At 36.1% G+C, this 19,931-nt stretch overlaps 5 protein-coding genes across 5 annotated transcripts; 1 reads left to right on the top strand and 4 right to left on the bottom strand.

Moving 5' to 3' along the window:
- Positions 1 to 923: 923 nt before the first annotated feature.
- Positions 924 to 2,827, top strand: LOC111491317 (probable protein phosphatase 2C 25). The gene is made up of 4 exons (XM_023140196.1): positions 924 to 1,473; positions 1,588 to 1,926; positions 2,004 to 2,183; positions 2,281 to 2,827. Exons 1-4 carry the CDS (start codon positions 1,021 to 1,023, stop codon positions 2,443 to 2,445), a joined length of 1,137 nt encoding a protein of 378 aa, XP_022995964.1. The 5' UTR covers positions 924 to 1,020; the 3' UTR covers positions 2,446 to 2,827.
- LOC111491559 (transcription factor MYB44-like) lies at positions 2,802 to 4,137 on the bottom strand. The gene has a single exon (XM_023140521.1). It carries the CDS (start codon positions 3,950 to 3,952, stop codon positions 3,113 to 3,115), a length of 840 nt encoding a protein of 279 aa, XP_022996289.1. The 5' UTR covers positions 3,953 to 4,137; the 3' UTR covers positions 2,802 to 3,112.
- A 2,495-nt stretch (positions 4,138 to 6,632) lies between these two features.
- Positions 6,633 to 9,062, bottom strand: LOC111491638. Its single transcript, XM_023140640.1, has 2 exons — positions 8,899 to 9,062; positions 6,633 to 7,569 (listed from the first exon to the last, which is right to left on the bottom strand). The coding sequence occupies exons 1-2, from the start codon at positions 8,938 to 8,940 to the stop codon at positions 6,862 to 6,864; spliced, it is 750 nt and encodes a 249-aa protein (XP_022996408.1). The 5' UTR covers positions 8,941 to 9,062; the 3' UTR covers positions 6,633 to 6,861.
- A 680-nt stretch (positions 9,063 to 9,742) lies between these two features.
- On the bottom strand, positions 9,743 to 13,110 carry LOC111491140 (GDP-Man:Man(3)GlcNAc(2)-PP-Dol alpha-1,2-mannosyltransferase). Its single transcript, XM_023139912.1, has 7 exons — positions 12,687 to 13,110; positions 12,188 to 12,474; positions 11,538 to 11,724; positions 11,331 to 11,399; positions 11,026 to 11,219; positions 10,315 to 10,424; positions 9,743 to 10,212 (listed from the first exon to the last, which is right to left on the bottom strand). Exons 1-7 carry the CDS (start codon positions 12,984 to 12,986, stop codon positions 9,968 to 9,970), a joined length of 1,392 nt encoding a protein of 463 aa, XP_022995680.1. The 5' UTR covers positions 12,987 to 13,110; the 3' UTR covers positions 9,743 to 9,967.
- A 947-nt stretch (positions 13,111 to 14,057) lies between these two features.
- On the bottom strand, positions 14,058 to 14,849 carry LOC111491716 (RING-H2 finger protein ATL66). Its single transcript, XM_023140718.1, has one exon. The coding sequence runs from the start codon at positions 14,800 to 14,802 to the stop codon at positions 14,155 to 14,157; it is 648 nt and encodes a 215-aa protein (XP_022996486.1). The 5' UTR covers positions 14,803 to 14,849; the 3' UTR covers positions 14,058 to 14,154.
- Between the last annotated feature and the right edge of the window lie 5,082 nt (positions 14,850 to 19,931).

Genomic DNA, 19,931 nt, shown 5'->3' with positions numbered 1-19,931 from the left:
TTATTCCAAGGAAAAAAAAAAAAAAAAAAAAAAAGGGGGATAAAAGGACAGGCATGTTTTAATTCCACCGCACACCGACGACCGTGGACGGTGCGAAACCACAAATAAAATAAAATAATAATAATAATGCTCACTGGAAACAGGAAGCTGGAAAAGGCGGTAATCTTTTTAAAGATCTACGACCAACACGTGGTGCAATCAAAATCTGCCACGAACCTAAGTGGGTGGTTGCTATAGTTTCCTTCCAAATGGAAAGGTATAGAGCCGGAGGTGACAAATATAGACCCGGTCAAACCGCTCAGGGCCAGACAATTTTAGACGTGTTTGACTTTTGAATTCTTCGGTTTTTTTTTTATTTTTTTTTTCTTTCACATATTACGACTGTTTAATTAAAATTATTATTTTTGAAATGTAAAAATTCAAAATAAGCCCCCACCTACAACTAGAAGTCTTGATATTTCTCAGCACTGAACCAGCGCGTATCATTCACTTATCATTATTCTCCTTTTTAACCATTTATTGAAATTTAAAAATTGGCATTATTTGAGAATTTTTAACATTAGAAATAAAATATATATATAGAAAAAAACTCGCCCACATACTTATCATTATATTATTAATTAATTATATTAAAAATAAAAAGGAAGTTAAAATATTTTTTAAAAAAAGTAATTGCCTACACGGACCCGGTAAGAGCGTGAAGCTGGATCCATTCAGTTCTTCGTGCATGTTGCATCAGACTGCATTGAAAATGAACCATTTCAAAAATCAAAATGAATAATAAATAATATTATTAATAATAGGCAAGTAAAAAAAATTGACTTTTATTAGTATGAGAGTCAACCAAAAATATAATATTGGTTCTTGGGAGAAATTGCAGCCTAAGAAATCCAAACGCGATTGAGACGTAAGAAACTCCAAGTTATAAATACAACTTTCGTTCCCCCTTCGGATTCAAATTCATCGTTCACAAATAGAAATACGAGAGAAAAAGAAACGGAAAACAAGAAGTCTAACAGTATGTGCGCAGTTGCAGTGCCGAAGACGACGACGACGATGACGAATTCATTATTCTCATCTCCAAAAATTGCTTCACTACTCTACAATTCCTCGCTGAATTATTGTTGTTCTTCTCCTTCTTCTTCTTCTTCTTCTTCTTCTTCTTCGCCGAGATCGGTGTCCAGTCCTAGGAAGCTTCATGTTTCTGCTTCCTCACCGTCGCTGTTGCCATCGACGCCGCAACTTCCGCCTTCTGTTTCGCCGTTGGCTGTTGATACGGTTTTGAAGAGGAAGAGGCCGGCAAGGATCAATGTTCCGCAGTCGATTGATTTTATTGGATTTGGATTTGAGCAACCGGAGGTGATGGAGGAGGAAGAGGAAGAATACTCGGTTTATTGTAAAAGAGGAAGAAGACGCATCGCCGTGGAGGATCGATTCTCAGCCACTGTTGGAATTCAAGGAGATTCTCGACAGGTATTCGAAAATTCAGATCTCAAATTGCATCTTCCTTCTGTTTGATTTCACCGTCAACACAGAAGATTAAATTTATGTTTTATTTTGGTGCTGAACTTTCACTTTCACTTGCAGGCTTTCTTCGGAGTTTACGACGGGCATGGCGGAGCAAAAGTGGCGGAAATCGCAGCGAAAAGAATGAGTGAGAATGTGATCGATCAGGTGATGAGAAGAACAGATTCGGAACTTGAGGAAGCAATCAAAGACGGCTATCTCACCACCGATCGGGAAGTATCAGAGGAAGGCGTCAGTGGCGGAGCCTGTTGCGTGGCCGCATTGATTCGGAACGGAAATCTCGCAGTCTCAAACGTCGGCGATTGTCGTGCCGTGTTGAGCCGAAGGGGAAAAGCCGAAGCCCTAACCTCCGACCACCGCCCGTGCAGAGAAGACGAGAGAAACCGGATCGAAAATTCGGTAAGAATCGGAAGCTCTTGTTGGTGGATAAAATTGATGGAGAGCTCGTTCTTAATTTGCGTGTTGTGTATGTGTAGGGCGGTTACATAGACTATTGCCGTGGTGCGTGGAGAGTTCAAGGAACATTAGCTGTATCGCGAGCCATTGGAGACGATCATCTGAAACAGTGGGTGATATCGGAACCAGAGACAAGAATGGTGAAGATTGAGGACGATTGTGATTTCTTGATCCTTGCTTCTGATGGATTTTGGGACAAGGTGAGCTTCATGATGATTTCAACTCTCCAGTTTTGAATTGATCATACAACATACACTCAACGACAATCAGGTTTCTAAAACAACTTTCGATTTTCAGGTTAAAAATCAGGAAGCAGTAGACATAGTACAGAGCCTTTGCGGCGTAGAGATGGAGAAGCCAAAGCTATTCGCAGCCTGCAAAGAGCTAGCCGCCTTGTCAACATCACGAGGCTCAGTGGACGACACCACTGTTATGATCATCAAATTGTCCTCATTTCTCTGACGCAGATACCCTCATCACCACCCCCTTCCTTCTAACTAACAACTCACTGAAGTCGCAGAATGAGCAGTGGCATGATCTAGCAAGGGCGCGGCCCCGGTATGGCAGCACTGGCTTCGACGTTTTCCCATTCGAAACACTCAACTGACGCCATTTCTGACTTCAAACCAACCAAGTGGGCTGAATCACAATCTTCTTTCTTCTTCCGCAGCGAAATAATTCAAACATGCAATAAACTTCTGAATTTGTGTCTTCTAATACATGTCAGCAACTTCAATTTGACTATTTGACATGTTTAAATTTTTTTCTTAATATGATCAGCAGCATATAGGTTGTCAGGACTAACTCAACAACATCAATAGAAACCAACAAGACATAATATATAGATAATACTTTTGTGTTTACACAACAAGAGTCATTGCGAGAAGAATGACCAAAATGATAGTTCCAAGCAAACTCTAATGCCAATTAAAACCAACCAATTCCAAAAACCTCATATTTGAATCAACAGGTAATCAAACAAACAGCTCCCCACATACTTTGGTTGATTTTCTTCCCCATGTTGAATTTTTTTAAAAAAATTAAATATTTTAAATTCAAACAAACCCATTTAATCTAAATTTCTATCTAGTCCATAACTTTGATTTTTCTAAGAACATAGAAAGGGAAATTACTCAGTATCTTGGACTCCTGAATCCAGCCCAGACCCAATATTCGGCCCAATTGAAAGCCCACCATGGGCCCGTAAACTGTCTATGTAATTTCGGACCTCCCGAGCAATCATCCTCTGCATTATCGTTGCCATACAACTCTCGTCCATTTCCCTTTTCCGGTTCCCTTTCTCCTCCGCCGTCGCCGCCACCGCCACATGACGCCGTCCATCGTTCTCCTCGCTATCCACTGTCACCTCCTCTTTCACCTTGACACACGCCGCCGGCACCACCACCTCCCCGGGCAATGACAGCCTCAGCGACGTCTCCGGTCCTTCTCCCTCTCCTTCTCCTCCGCCGTTCCTCTCCACAGCCATTCCAAAGCACCTCCGTTTGAACGATCCTTCCGAATCATCATCATCCGACGCCGATCTCAAAACTTCACAACTCGGCCGCTTCATAAACGCCGTGGAATCGGAAGAAAAATCGGCATCGCGGCGGCGCTTGAGCGTCGAGTTCCAGTGATTCTTAATCGCATTGTCGGTCCGTCCAGGCAAGAGGCGAGCAATCGTGGACCACTTGTTACCGTGGACGGCGTGCGCCTGAACAATCAGAGAGTCCTCCGCCGGCGTGAACGGACGGTGCTGAACCGCCGGACTGAGCTGATTACACCAGCGCAAACGGCAGGACTTGCCAGAGCGACCAGGAATTCCAGTACTGATCAAAGACCAATTTCTCGGGCCGTGTTCCTCCACCAATTTGATTAAGGTAGCGTCCTCTTGAGGACTCCACGATCCTTTAATTCGAACACTGTTACTGTTGCTGCTTCGATTTGAGAGGGGAATTCCGATTAGAACCATCGCTTTCGTGGATAGGAAGAAAGGAGATTTTGATTCATTAGAGAGTTAGGGTTTTGAAGGATTTTTTGTTTTTGAGTTCGAAGAAGACGAGAAATAAATGGGGCGTTGATTTGGTAACCGTTTCGGAAAGAGGGTTGTTGGGCATGAACCGTAAAACCGCTACTTCAAATAACGGCTTTGTCACTACTCGGAACTTGTAACAACAAAAACAACAACAAACTAAACGCGTTTTGTTTGCCCCCTTTAATTTATTATTATTATTATTATTATTTTTTTAAATTTCCATTCAAATTATTATATTTCCATCTCTGTCCTCACTTCTTCCAGATTTATTTCCAATTCATCCCTCAATTTTAAATTATTTATTTCAATAGTTTGAATTTTGAAAAGAGGGACGAATATGGGAAAAGTCTGATTATTTAGGGAGTAAAATGAAAATAGGTTAAAATATAAGATGGGATGAGAAGAGGAGTAGGTGGAACGAGTGAATTGGATGAGGGGCAAGTAACGGAAGGACGCAACGGGTATCCGTTACATAAATAATAAGGTTCGATAACACACGCGTGGATTTCTTAGACGCTTCCTAACAACTTTCTATGTTCTTATATTCTACTATCTACAATCCAAATTTAAACGCTTTTTTCCTCCAACGCAACAATAGTTGAGTTTGGCGAATTTTCTTTTTCACCAAACTTTAAATAAAACTCAATTTTTACTCGAACAAAATAAGAAAAAAGAAAAAATATATGAATTTCATTTTTTTTTAGGAATGGTTTAGTTTTTAAACATAAAAAAACTAAGAATATAATAGTTATCAAACCTCGCTTTTTGAGAATACCTAGAGATTTAAATTGACTTGAAGGGTTTATATTTTACGCCAATGTCTTAGAATTTTATATATCAATCATTTTGATAATTGGAACGTACCGGATGTCGAATTTTAAGTCTAAAAATGAAAATTAGGAAGAAAATTATGTTAGAAAATGAATGGATAAAGGGAATGTATTAAGGCATACCTAAGTGAGTACAATTGCAAATGTTTTCCTAGTTTAGTGATTGGTTAGGTGTTGGTGGTTATGACTTTAAACAAATAGTTGGGTAGTGGTAACTAATTAGTTGGATCACTCTTTTTTAGTTACTTTCTTATTCGGGTAGAAGAATCTTTGACCTCGATGTTTATCTGAGTACATAATATAGTGGTGTTTGTATTATACTTAAATTTTGGATTGATGATAATTAGAATCGATTAATTGTTATTTTAACTATTATATATTAGGCCGAGATTCATACTATTCCATTTTCAAAAATGTGTATATATATAATATCTAATATTTTATTCTTTTTGAGTTACAAACATTTTTTTGGGTCATAAAATAGCATTAAAATGTAAATATATGGTTGGAAGTTAGGTTCTAAGAACAGCTTTTATCTGAAAAAAAAAACCTTTACGTAGAAAACTTGTTTTATAAGATAATTTCTAAACAGGATTGAAAACATTTTTTTTTTCTGAAAAAAAAAATATGCTTTTTAAAATTTTAAAATATATTTTTATATAACTTCTAATATACATACATACATTTAAAAATAAAATAGAAAAAAAAATTATATAAGGCGAACACCGGAATTATTTTTAATGTTTTTTTTACATCAACACCTCCTTTTTAAGGTTATTTCCATTTTTTTTCACTTTCACACAGAACTCTCGTATATTTTCTTAATTTAGCCACAAAAAAAAAAAAAAAAATAAATAAATAAACTCTAAAAAGAAATATGGAAAGTGGGGAATGGGAAGATAAAAGATGGACAGCAATATCAATTTTTCGACCTTGTCATTGAAAACGGCTTCCAATTGCTGGGCGTGTTTTGGGACTGTTTTTATTATCCTAGTCATGAATCACTCTAGTTGGAATCATGGTCTACCCAACCTTGCTTCATATTCTCCTTGCTCTCCGTCTAAGATTAAACTAAAGCTGTAGATTAGAGGCATGGCATCCTTTTCATTAGTTTTTTTCCTTCTTTTGGCTAAGAAGTTTGTAGGTTGTGCGTCAACCATACGTAACTTAAACTGTGATGCCCACAATGCTTAGCTATTGTCGATCCTTGACTAATGTTTTTCAAGGAGTATCGAGGGAGGAGGGGGGGAGGGAATGAACCTTTTTTAGGCTCGAGCTGAAGAGCTAAAGCAAAAGACCACCGAGCTCGTGAATCATCACTCCATTCCAATGGATGAAGAGATAGATGTGGGGTTGACATTCAACATTCTCTTGGAGAAGAAGAGAGAGACATGATTGGAATCTGGGAGACTGACAAGATTGAACCCCCACCTCGAGTTCACATTTTCAAGTGGGATGATTTTTACGAAAATATTCAAACCCCGAACATTACTCTCTAAATACCCAAACGAGAAGGAGTAAGTAGCTCGAGAAGAAGAGAATAGGTTCAAGCAATGGAATTGTGAAACCGAGTTGGAGAGGTACGGATATTTATGGAACAAATTTCACAGTTAAAAGAATAGATTTTTTTTTTTTTTTGAAGCTTTTGTATAAATTTTTACACAATTTAACAACATTTTGAAAAGTTTAAAAGGCCAAATTACCATGTTACTCCTACCAAGCAAGCCACATGTCAGATCCGGGCATCCCAGTACGATGATGTTTTTCCAAATGAAATTAAATGAATCCACAAAGATGAACTTCAATTGTAGTTTCTTGTTTAAGAACTCGAACAAAACTACAGAAATCAAAATGAGCGAAAAGCTACTATACATTGAAGACTATGAAAACATTAAAGACAGGAATCTAGCAAAATATGAGCATCCAAGTGTTTCATTATAGAGGGAGATCAAAGAACTATTTGTAGCAAGTGGCAGCTTTAAAAGAGAGAATGAACTAACCTCCTTGCAGAACACTTCAATACTCATTAAAATGGATTGCACCAACTTTCCACACAATGTAAGTGGTAGCAAACATTACTGAGCTAATGAAAACGAACGAGAAGGCAATGACGAACAGATCTGAACCCCCAGGGAACTGAAAAGTCAAGCCTGCTTTTGGCATCCCTCGCTTGCTGTCGTCAAACAAATTAGTAGGCGCTTCGGGAAGCCTCGACCTTTTCTTACCACGATCACTCTCTCGTAACGCTTCCAATACTTTGCTGCCCATGTCTGATTTGGTGGTCTTTGAATCGTTGTAACGGCTAAGAACACGGGCTGCCCTTAGTCTTTCTCTTGCAGTTAGAGGAGATTTTCTTGTGGATTGTGGATCAGGAGATGAACTTGCATCTGAAGACATTACTTGTTCATTGGAAACTTCAGACGATTGAGAAGAAGACTCCTCATTGTTAACAATTAGTTGAGGATTTCTATTCTCATCTGAAGGCGATTGATTCACAGCTGAGGAAATGTTATCAGAAGGAGTTCTTCCAGTAATTCCAGCACTCTTCTCATTGGTGTCCGTGTCTACCTGGTTGCTTCCTGTAGCTGCAAGTGAGCGAGACAGTCTTTGTCTTCTCTCCTTTGCAATTCCTCTTGTTGTGCCATACGTGGCATACAAGGATGTCGATTTGCTGACCTTCGGAAATGTGGATCTTGAAATGTTCTCGTAAGTGGCTTGCAACTTCTGGTGAATATCAATAGACATAATTAAGGAAGCTACATTCACCAAGATCAAATTGGATGTAGCTGAACAAAGAGAAATGAATAGGCATGAGAGGAAGCTTCAAGGAATCAGATGGACCCAGTGACAATTCAAATGAATGTTCGGTACTTGATTTTCTAAGCCAAATAAGTATGAAAAACGAGTCAAACTTTTTGTTTAGGTCCAAACCTTTAACCTCTTGGTCGAAAGTATATTCTTTAACTAGCTAACTATGCTTGGGTTAACCATCATACTGATCGAACTTAAAGCTTGGAAGGATCTTCTTTGATAACTTTTACGACTGGGTTTCTTCTACCGTGGCCCCTAGGTTGTTTTTATGGCTCCTTTCTCCTGAATATAGTCTTACAGAAACTTGAGGCTTGAAATCCAGATGCCCTTCCTAGTTTATCATAGCAATGAAAGATGACATAATCTCTACAGATCACTAGCTGTTCAAAGACAGCAACGATGAATCTGTTTCATGCAACCATTGAGTGTATTGATTTGAAATTGAAAGGGCCAATAGAACTAAGCTGAGAAATCAACTTTTCCTTGCAATTTTCCCTTTCACCTCAGGATAATGCTCCGGTGCTGCCAATTCTAAAGTGAGGCACCTCACTTATTTCCAGAGAGAGTTTCCTTTAATGTTCTAATGATGGAGTTCTCGGATCCTAATTCCATGATTTGGCCGTTCTCTCTACAACATCTCAATCAAGACGAGGAATCCTCAAGCTCATCATAGTTATATAATATCACAGATGGTAGTAAACAAAGCTTGCAGTATAAAGATTTGCACTCCCGAGGTTTCAAAGCTCTTGTGCAATCATTCAGTAAATGTTTATAAACTTTGGGCCAAAAGGAAAAAAGAGGTCCGCCAAAAAGAAGATAGAAATTGAAGATTCTAAGAAAGGGAATATTTCATTTCAAACCTTCGAATTTCTCAAAAAGCAGCGACCAGTTCCTTTTCTTTCCTAGAGTATGGGAGTTCGAATTATCGTGTTGAACTCGAACAAACCTAAAGCACAGAACCAGAAACACTACGCCGAACACTGAATTCTTCGACTCTCACTGATATTCGAGTTTAGGTCGATTTATCATCCAATTCCAAACAAAATCGCGGCAAGGGAAGTAATTGATTCTCTCCCAAACAAATCGTAAAACACACTTTCGAGCAGAGAAATTCAAAACAAACAATAACGATAATGGAATGCAGAACTCGAAAAGAGAAAATTACAAGAAGAAATTACACATTCGAAGTTCAAAGAAGAGAGATTCCTCCATAGATATTGAAGAGGGTAAAGAGATCGATACCGTTGAGTTGAAGCCGGTGAGAAGATTCAGAGAAACTGCCATATTTGTGAGTAGGGTTCAAGGCTCAACCATAGAGGAGGATTCAGAGAGGAGGGCAGCTCCTCCAATGGCCGATGATTCTCTCTTTTTTGATATTCTTATGGGTAAAATGGTGGATGGCCTGTAATCAGAATCAAGAGGATCAGGGTTTTCCCCGTTCACGCTGCATTTTGGCGCGTGTATCACAATCCTGGTCTGAGCTTGATAATATCGGCTCGATTTTAGGGAAAAAAAAATCGAGAACCGGACTGAACCAATATCGAGTGAAAGACAAAACCGACAGTTTGGTTTTTCCTCGGCTGGGTTCTCGATTCTCATTTTTAAAATCTCAATTCATTGCAGAAAAATTGATGAAAATCCTATCGTTGCAATGACGAGATGGAGAAAAATTGTATACACACCATATAAATTCCAATATCTTCAAATTTGATTTGGAATCACAACGTTTCTTTCCTGGTATGTAGGTGGCCGAGGGAGATGCCGAGATGACCTTACTTGCAATGGCGGTTGTTGGTCAATCTGAGAGAGAGACAGAGAAGTAGGATGTTGGCGAATGGACGAAGGAGTCGGCATGGCTAAGAGGGAGACAGAGAGCCGAGAATGAGATGGTCGATGATGTCATTGGACTAATAGGAGAAAAGCATGTATTTGATTTTTTTTTTGATATCCGCCCAGGGTCCAAGTGAGTTTTAGTACACTACGACCGATCTCACAAGACAATCTAACCTTACTTTATGTAGTTATCAAGATAACTCAGTCATGCAAACCAGAGTTGATTTTGAAAATAGAAAACTTCTTCTCGACCAGCTAACTCGATGGTCGATGATGTCATTTTAAGACTTCCTTTCCTAATTGTTGGGAGTCCATGGTACAATGGGAGATGGAGTTTCTAAACCAAAATTTGAGAAATCAGAGTTTATCACATTACCAGGAGAGAACAACCATACAGGAATCCTCCTACCTTGTTTAGACTTCGGAAACTCCTATAACGAAGCAGATCATTTACAGTGTTCGTGCAAATACTCGCTCCTCACCTCGAACTTGAGCCTAGAATTGGTTGGATTGCTGCCTTGAAATCTTCATAAAACTTCTTCTCAGAAAATCTCTCTGCACGCCTCCTTGCCGCAGCAGCCATTTTGAGCCTCTCAGTTTCTGGCATTCTTACAACCTGTAGAATAGCATCTGCATATTCATTCACATTGGTGGCAAGGAATCCAGTTTGTTGTTCGTCCTCTTCGAGAACTATGTCCATCTTTGGTCCAGCAGAGTTATGAGCTGAAAGTAAAGTAGAAATATGAGCCTCACATTAATACACCTGTAAAAACATTCAGTGAAGATCTCTGAACCAAAAGAAATATAAAAAAAAAAGTCTCCCACCAATTGGGATTGCTCCTGCAGCCATGTATTCTACCACGCTTATTCCAAAATGTTCATCTGTCATAGAATGAATTCCCGCCACAGCACCTCCTAGAAGTCCCACCAAGTCTCTGCATGAGTCCAAGAGTTTCAGAGTTTATATAGAAAACAGAAAAGGTTCGCAGTTTGCAGTTTAAGATACAGTAAAAAGCCCAAATCAGGAATTACGGCGGTGCTGTAACCAATGGAGCTAGTGTACCATAAAGCAGCAATGACGAAAGGTCGTAATGGGTAACAGTCAGGGACAAAGGAAATATTTGGAATTTGAGGTAGAATTCATTTAATCATGAGATGTTCCAGTGGCACAAGAGTCTAGGACGAAGTTTATAGTTGTCATATATGGATAGGCTTTTACTAGGGAGTGTTTAGATCCTAGGTTGAAAGTTACCTTTCAAAGTTTTCTTGTATGGGGGTTATCTTGTTTCATGGGCTTTTCATATTGGCAGTTGGCTGGCTAACCAAACTTCTTTGTACCTTTCATTTCAAGATGGTACAAAAAAGTATGTAACTGACAATGAATTACTCCCCAAATTTAACAAAGAATATTTTGAACTCCACACCCTAATCATGCAGATTAATAGCCATATTACGAGGAACACCAGAGGCCAGTAATGGGGAACCTTTCCTACACTACAACAGTACTAAAGGAAACTTTTCTCCAGAGGCACTGACCTGTACATTAAATTCTTGTAGAATTCCACATCCTCGTCAACCTTCAGTTCAATAGCCTTGTTTTTCAAACTCTGGAGTCTTTCTTCATCTGATTTATTGCGACAACTGCCCACAAACTGGAGCTTAGGCCGCACTGAACTTGAATCTAATTTCTTGATGGCAGCTGAAAATGCCTCAAGTTGGAGTAAATGCGCCTGAGATGATCAATTTCAGTCATCAAAGATTAGCTAACTGCTGAAGGCCCTAAGAATGAGCCAATAGAATTTTAGTACCTTGGATTATAAGGTTCATATAAGAGGGCCCACCTTTTCTGGACGAAATTGAGCAACAGATATAATTATGGGAGTTCTAGTGGGTCGTTCTAAAGGAAGTGCCTGTGCAGATACCAACATGTTATACGCAGCTGTTGGAGTCAACTCATCAATAGAGAAGAATGAAGGGAGAGAGAGAACTGAAAACTACGAGCAAATAAAACCCAACAAAATTTCTTCAGGGAAAACCAGAGGACAGACCTGTAATACAGAAGTATCACATGGGGGATAGACTCGTTTTATATGGTCAGGAATTCTCCATAGTTTTTCGATGTGAGATTGAGTCCATGAAGAATTGACCATCGCAAGTTGTGTAAATGAGCCCACAAATCCATACATCCAGCTAAAAAGAACATAATAGATAACTTTGCACTGAGAAAGCCACGAGCTGCCACAGAGAAGACTTGTTACACACAACATTAAAGAACACAATATTTGCTAGAAAGTTCTCCATGAGACAAACGCAATTATATTGACTAAAAGATCATCATGTCAGATGACTCAGAACATGCAAAACGGATATGGAAAATAAGATTGCTAAAGCACCAAATTCACAGTTGTTATACTACAGATGAGTAGTCATGTCCCAGCCCAAGGAAACAGGAAGGAAAAAAGAACATAAAAAGTTGGGGGAAAGTGAATCCAATTAAGTAGAACTTGCTATCACATAAATTCAACATCAAATGAAAAGAGTACAAATTTATTGCTAACCATCTAGGCTTTCTAGAAGTCCTTCCTGATATCAATATTAGGGGACAAATTAGGTGATTGCACACCAAAAACATTAAGGCCAGAAGCATAAATAACTTTGAGGACATCCATTGTTTCTAGTAAGAAGTTAAGAAACAGACCTCTTAGCAATTAAGGCGTCATTGTTATACATAGAACTCCTCCCACGAACCCGAGATAGCATGTCTAAGCTGATTGTCGGATAATGTGTATAACAAACAACAATGCAACCGAACAACCGAGCAAGGGGATAAGTAAAAGCATATCCACTAGTGTCAAAATAATACAGAGGAGTGAATTTGCATAAGGCCTCCCATGAGAGATAGATAGAGCCAAAACTCTGACCAATCATGGTGAAGCGAGGATAAGTTGTTTCTTCAATCCACTTCCTTTTACAAAGATGCACGACCTGAGCAATAAATGAATTGAACAGAAGAAGAGTAAATCGAATTTCCTTAGCAACACCAGTGAATCGGACATAGTTTCAGTGAAACGAAAAGAGGGAAAATGATGTAGAAACTCGCTTCAAGAAGATTCAACTGCACAAATGATTCCAAACTAGATTATTCTAGAAATATGCATCATCTGGGGCGGCGATTTCAAAGAAAGACAACAAATCACCTTGGGTGGAAAAAGAAGCTTGACACCAAATCGATCGACAGCACGAGCCATCAAGCTCTCTGGTGAAGCATCATGATCGCCAGTGAAGACGACGCATTCAAGGCTAGGGTTTTCATCCTGAATAGCTTTGACGGCGCACCACAGAACTCTCTCACCGCCTCCTCCATCGTTGGTGTAGGGATGGAAGAATCCGACTGCTCTCTTCCGGTTCCGACGGCTGTTCAGAATTCCTAAACTAATTCTTCGAATTATGGCAACGAGAGCTATGATCAACGCCCACAGCAGCACCTCCCCAGCCATAAACTTCAAATATCTCAAGAAATACGATCGGAAGCTCTTGAGATGAATGGAATTCACGCAGTAGGTTATCGATCATCTATCTTTCCCTTTTCAGGCCGGGACATTGCGGTCAGTCGGCAGGGTAAATTGGTCTTTACACTTTTCTCCCATTTCCTTTTGAAAAAAAAAAAAAAATCATTTATTTCTCTAATACGTTGAAGTAATTTTCACGTTTTGTTATTCTATTTTTCTTCACTTTTTCTGGTAATAATTATATGATTTTTTTTTACTAGTCTGGTAAAACAATAATTAAAAAAATTTAAAATAAAATCCAAATTAAAAATAATTTTTTTTTTTTCAAATTTGAAAGTTGATCTTTTAAATAGGTGACGATATTTTAACGAGTTAAAACTATATTTTATTTTTCAGACTCGGTTCAATATTTCGAATATATTAAATTTCTTATTATTTTAAAAATTGTGAACCCATATTTATGTGAGAATTTTGATTGTTTTCATAATTTTAATTATATTACAAAATACATATTCAACCGCTACAAAAATATGAAATACAAATCTATTCACGTTTAAAAGTTATGTTCTTGTTATAGTGCTTCCTTCGCATGTAGTCCACGTGGCATATGTTTACTTTTAATAGGGCATTTTTTAATTAAATAAAATCCAAGAGAAAACAAAAGGGTAAAAATGGAATTTCATTCTAATCAAAACTATCCTAATGTATAGCTCAAGCCCACGTCTAAAACATGTTTTGTTCTAAAACACGTCTATACATAGTCAGCCTCGCGGTTTTAAAACATGGAGAGATTTCCACACTCTTCTAAGAAATGTTTTGTTCTTCTTCTAACTAATTTGGATCTCACAATTCATTTCTTTGGGGCCAACGTATTCACTAGCACATAATCTGTTGTTTAACTCCCATGACATTTGGTGGGATCTCACAAAATGAAACTCAAATTTACGGTTGAAAAGGATACCTACATTATTTACGAACATGCCTCCAAATATTCAATCAGATTTGTAAATATTCTTAGCATTATTCAAAAATATTAATAAAAATATAATACAAAAACAATAAAATTTACACTTTGTTATTAATTATTACTAAAGCAGGATTTGACTAAATTTACAGTAATCTATGGACTCAAATCTTTGAATTCGATTATGTAACCTCACACCATTTGAAGATTGTTTGAGTTATCGGCGGCGCGGAGGGAGATGCGACAAAGCGGGCAGCTCGACTGCAACCGGAGCCACTGGTCCACGCACTCCGAGTGGAAACAATGATGGCACAGCGCCAGAATCTTAACCTTCTCCCCATCTTCAAACACACCCAAGCAAATACAGCACTCCGCCGCGGTGGCGGCGGGGGTGGCGGCTGCTTCCTCCACCGCCGCCGCCTCCTTGTACAAAGTTATTGGCTGGCAGTTAATTGCCGCCTGGTCGAGCCCCTGTTGCGGCGGCGACCTGGACGACCGGACGCCAGGGACGGCAGTAGAGAAGGTCATGAGGCTATGGTATCGGCAGACCCATCGAGCGTAAAGGAAAATAAAAGTCACGAGAAGGATGACGGCGAATAGAACGGCGATGAAGAAGATAGTCCGGCCGCGGATTTGGAAGATCCGATCGTCGAGCTCCGTGAAGTGCCAGTGGACGGACGGGGGGGCTTGGAGTGTCGCCATTACAACCTCCAACTCATCAAAACAAACAGAGGAATCCCCACGGCGGCGGATACGGTGTCCGGAGAATCGTAGCGGCGGAGGAAAAGGGTAGAGGAAGAAGGGGAAAGGTTCTTGGGCTTTTGGAACAGTGTCAGACATTTTTTTCCCTCAAAGAGTAAATAATTGAGTTTAGATATTTTTTTTTTTTTTTTTTTTTGTCGATAGTTACGTTTTGGTCGTACAGATATTATTCTAAATATCATAGCGTTCTCACTCGCATAAAAAGCGCGTGTATAACACGACTTCATACTTTAATTAAGGTAATCATATATTAAAAAAAAAGCATTAATTAGGTTGAAAAATATTGTTAAAATGATTTAATATATTATTAAATCACTATGTTATAAACATATATAGACATATATGCATATAATTTCAACAAATTTTGACCCACCGTCCCATAAGTCTTATATGTTGGCTGCTTATCTTGTCAAACACGAATTTAATGAATTTTAATTGAAATTTTTTTAAGGTAAGTATTAAATGTTCGGTTTAACCATTTAGGACTATTGTATTGACATATTTTTTAATGACTTACGTGTTTAAAATTCGATACCTGATGATCCCGATATTCTTCTACATCTTTTGTAATATGATCTTGCTTCTAAGAGTGAAGAGTATCCCAATAAACCAACATAGGTCTTTTCAACATGTTTTTTCCTCACTCACGTATTCCTTGATGAAATTTTCAAGTCATCCAACATAAAATTACTCTAAGCAAAACACGTTTAACTTTCAAGTTTCTATGATTTAATCACTAAAAAAGTTCAGCATCAGAATGAGTTGGACTTGGAGTAGGCTTAGAGGATCAGCTCAATAATGGTTTCGATAGTTGAAAAAAAAAATATCTATTAGCATCCTTTCGAGAACTAGCACGAGCTTTCATTATCTAATTTTTAAGAGGGTGGGATAAAAAAAAAAAAAATACTTATTAGACATTTTTTAAAATAAAATTATATATATAATATTCCAAACGTTGAAGGAAGCAAAAAGCATTTAAAATATTTTTCTAATTAAGCATCGAGAACTTTGTACTCTTAGGCCCATGGGCTAATTGTTTTGGTTCTTTTCCCAATACTATTTTCGTTCATAAATTATTATCTTTGTTTAGTTATAATTTGAGGATTATAATCCAAAAATTTGATTGTTTATAGGTGGTCGATTAATAACAATTTGAGGATAACTCTCGCTCTTAGACATATATGATGAGACATATGCCGCTAATTGAGCTAGGAGATCTGTGCTAACACGTTTTCAAGCTTATAGACTAAAAAATGGGTTTTTTTTTTAATGACCCAATTTATGACTCGGAATCCTTTGATGAAATCACGACCTCAATCTTTTAAAAGATATGTTCACCAACATCGACTAAGATTTTGTGAGACATTGCAGACCAAATCACAACTAGACATGGTTGAAATTGTTGAGCAAATAATTGAGAAACAATGAACCAAACCAACAAATTATTTTTGCAAGGAAGACACGAACACTTTTAGGCCAAAACAACAGCAAAGGCAGAAGTTGTTGCCTATGATCCATGCAAATCCATGCACATAAAATATACACACAACACCATTTTTATTTATTTATTTATTTGGGTTTTAATTATTTAAAAAGAAAAAACAGAAAAGAAAAGAGAAAATCATGTGTGTTCTTATCTCCGACCTAAAATCCCATATCTGAGATTGCTTTTGGAAAGGGGTTTATGGCTTTTTGAGAGATATGAATCAATATCTTTTGTGGCCCTACTCCATTTTGACCTCTTATTTGCTTTCTTATCGTTCCTTTTCCATTCTTATATCATATTCAAAAATGTCTTAAAATATGTGTCAGTTCATAAATGGATCTACAGATTTACTATTGATATTAGATTATGATCGACATACAGTACAAGATACTCATAAACGAATTGAATTATTATTGCATTGACATGTATGTTTATCGCTAACAATTATGATATTAAGTCACTTTGTGTATAACTCAACTGATTTAGAATATTATTATCTCGTCCTATCTTAAAAGATGCCTTTGCCTTCTCTCTCTAGGATCATGTTGAAAGATGCCTTTGCCCCTTTGTGTCTCTCTGTCTCTCTCTTGGAGGTCAGACAGACAAAAAAGAAGATGGTGAGTAATTAGGGCATTACAAATTTTATTGTAATTAAAATGGTATATATATATATATATATATATATATATATATATATATATATATATATATATATATATATATATCCACGTCATCACAATTACTCCAACTTTAAATTCCATCTTTATGTATATTTTTTTTCTAAAGATATAAAGTTGGCAAAATCTTTGAAAAATAAAACCCAAAAAAAGGGGAAAAAAAGTAGCTTACTTGGGAACTTCAATTTGAGTCGATAGTCTTGAATATTTAATAAAATAAATCATCCTTTTTATTGCTTTTGTAATTATATATATATTTTTTAAATTTTAATTATTGAGTTTTATAGTTAAAGCTTTATTTATTTATTTTATTTTAATAAATTTATACCGTGGTGATTTGATATAAATAAACTAAAAATAGACGAATAGAAAAATACAAAAAAGTTTGAATTTTGAGACATGTTATTATAGACACGTTACTGTAGTAACTTTAGACGTGTCAAATGACACAAGTTTAATAATAATTTCTATAATAAAGTCTAAAAGTTGAAAGAAAAAATTTGAATTTAAAGATCAAAACAAAAAAAAAATGAAAAAATTAATTAAAGCATGGGTAGAGTACGAAAGTGTAAAGACTAAAATAAAATTTCATTTACCGACATTAATTATATATATATATATATATATATATATATATATAATAACAAATCAAGAATCCTTGCACTCTATCTTTTTAGGAACTTTAATTGTGATTTTTAATGAAGATGAATAAGGAATCAATGATTAAGATCATGATTCCATTTTTGTAGTGCCAATGGTATACATATATGTGGCTTATGATGTAATTAAAATTTGTGAACCTTAAAATAAATTAATTATAGAAAGATCTACATTAAAATTAATATAAAAAAAATCAATTTTTTTTTTGTAAAAGTATATAGTGATCGACTAAAGCGGACAATATCTACTAGAGATAGGTTTTGACTGTTACAAATGGTATTAGAACCAGACATCGAGTGATGTGTCTAGTAGTGGAGTTGGGCTATTACATGTGCAACCCAAGAAGCCTAAGAAAAGCTCAATGAGACCAAGTAAAGAATCTATTAAGCTAAGAAGCTTAAAAGCTTGCCTCGAATATCATAGGATAAAAATTATTGTCGAGAGAGGACCGATATGTCACATGGGTTGTTATAGACATTGAAATTAAAAAATTATTTTCCTTCCAACTAAGCATTTAAATTAGATAGAAGAAGCGAGATGCATATGGTATTTTAATACATCATATATCTAAATATTACATATCTCAACCATTTTAGATTATATTCATCACTCCTTTAATATCATGATTGACTTCAAATGTTCTACAAAGTCAATTATATAAATTATTGTGTTTTTAATGAATCATATCTTATTATATCTGTGAGCTAAAAAAAATTATCAACATTTAGGTATGATTAAAAATGATAATGACAATCAATTAAGATGGGTAACCGAACATAGTCTCGTAGATCAAATTTAACCATTTTGAGCTCTCGAGCCGATAGAAATGTGAATAAGATATCGTTTTTTTTTTTTAATTTTTTTGATAAGATTAATGTTTATATGAAAGTGGAAATAAGGAGGGGGGAAGAACCAGATGTTCACAGGCTGTATGTATATCCTCCATTGACAAAATAGATACCCTAAGAAAGAAAGGAAAAAGAAAGATTTAATGAAGTATATGTGCTCATCCCAAAGGGATCCATGCAAGTGGAGCCATCTGATTCTCAAAATGGACGGCCATGATGCTCCCATTTCAAGATGCTTAATTAAGGTACATGATTTTAGGTTACCTTACTTTATAGGTCACACTGTTAATTCTATTTTTTTTTTCTTTTTTAAATATCCATATCTCATCTAAATCTACCTTAAGAATAAAGGGTTATCTTGAAAAGACTGCAAATCTAATAAAACCATCATTTTTTTTTTACTTGCTTTTTAAAAATATACCATTTATTTTATTAATTATAATGCGAGGAATAGATTTTTCTAGCGAAAGTGACCAAATCTTATGGTATAATTTTATTTATTATTCTTTTTATGTTTATTTCAATCATAAAATAAAATTGTCACACCCTTTCATAAAAGTATATAATATATAAAAATAATCAATCAAACATGTGGCCTAAAATCTATGGTGCTGAATTTTCAACCCAATAAAAACAAATCAACCGGTTGCCATCATCACTAATTGGTTTATTATTATTATTGTTTTTTCTTTCCCAATTTTTTTTTAAAAATAGTAATAAAATAATTACTAAATAGGTAGAGAAAAATGAAAAGAAAAAGCTAGTTAGGGTAAAAAAGATTTAATATTTCAATTTTAAAGGGGGAGTTATAGAATTAAGGAATATTCCAAAGTGGGAAAGATGAAAAAGTAAAAAATAAAGGGGGGAAAATGAAAAGTTTTTCTTTAATGTGATCTCTTGGAGTCATCTCATCTCCGATGGGTTCCACCGCCCCCCAACAACCGCCGCTGGCCCACCGCTGGCCCACCGCTGGCCCACCGCCCCATCAATATTCTTCTCCCCATCTCGTTATCATTTTAATTAAATGTTTTTCCAATTTTATGCAATCCAAATACTATCATCAAAATTACTATTATTTTATATTATTATTATTATTATTAATATAAATTATAATTTAATTTTCTAAGACCACGAAACATATCTCAACAGCAGATTTTATTATGGACAGTTCATGATATTCATATCAATCTATCACGTGCCTCCATTGTCCTTATTCTATCATACTGTTTATTTCATTTCTTTTAGAATAATTACGCCTACGAAGTTGAATAAAAAAAAAAAAAGTTAGCATCCAATTTATAATCATATTATTTGCACGATCTTAATTATATTACAAAAAATTATTCAAACGAATGAATTTTTTATCATAAATATGAAGAATATATATTTTTTTTTTTGAGATAAAAAGAGAAAATATATTAAATGCTTGAGAATAATTAATCTTTAGTTTTTCATTACTTAAATCATAAAAACATTGCAATAATGACGCATGTGGAATAACTTTGCATTTGTTTTCCGTTTTTTTTTTTTTTTTTT

Source organism: Cucurbita maxima, unplaced genomic scaffold (assembly GCF_002738345.1).
Source record: "Cucurbita maxima cultivar Rimu unplaced genomic scaffold, Cmax_1.0 Cma_Scf00001, whole genome shotgun sequence".
Classification (NCBI taxonomy): Eukaryota; Viridiplantae; Streptophyta; class Magnoliopsida; order Cucurbitales; family Cucurbitaceae; genus Cucurbita; species Cucurbita maxima.
Note: the sequence above shows the minus strand (reverse complement) of the source record. Positions and strands in the feature narration are given on the sequence as shown.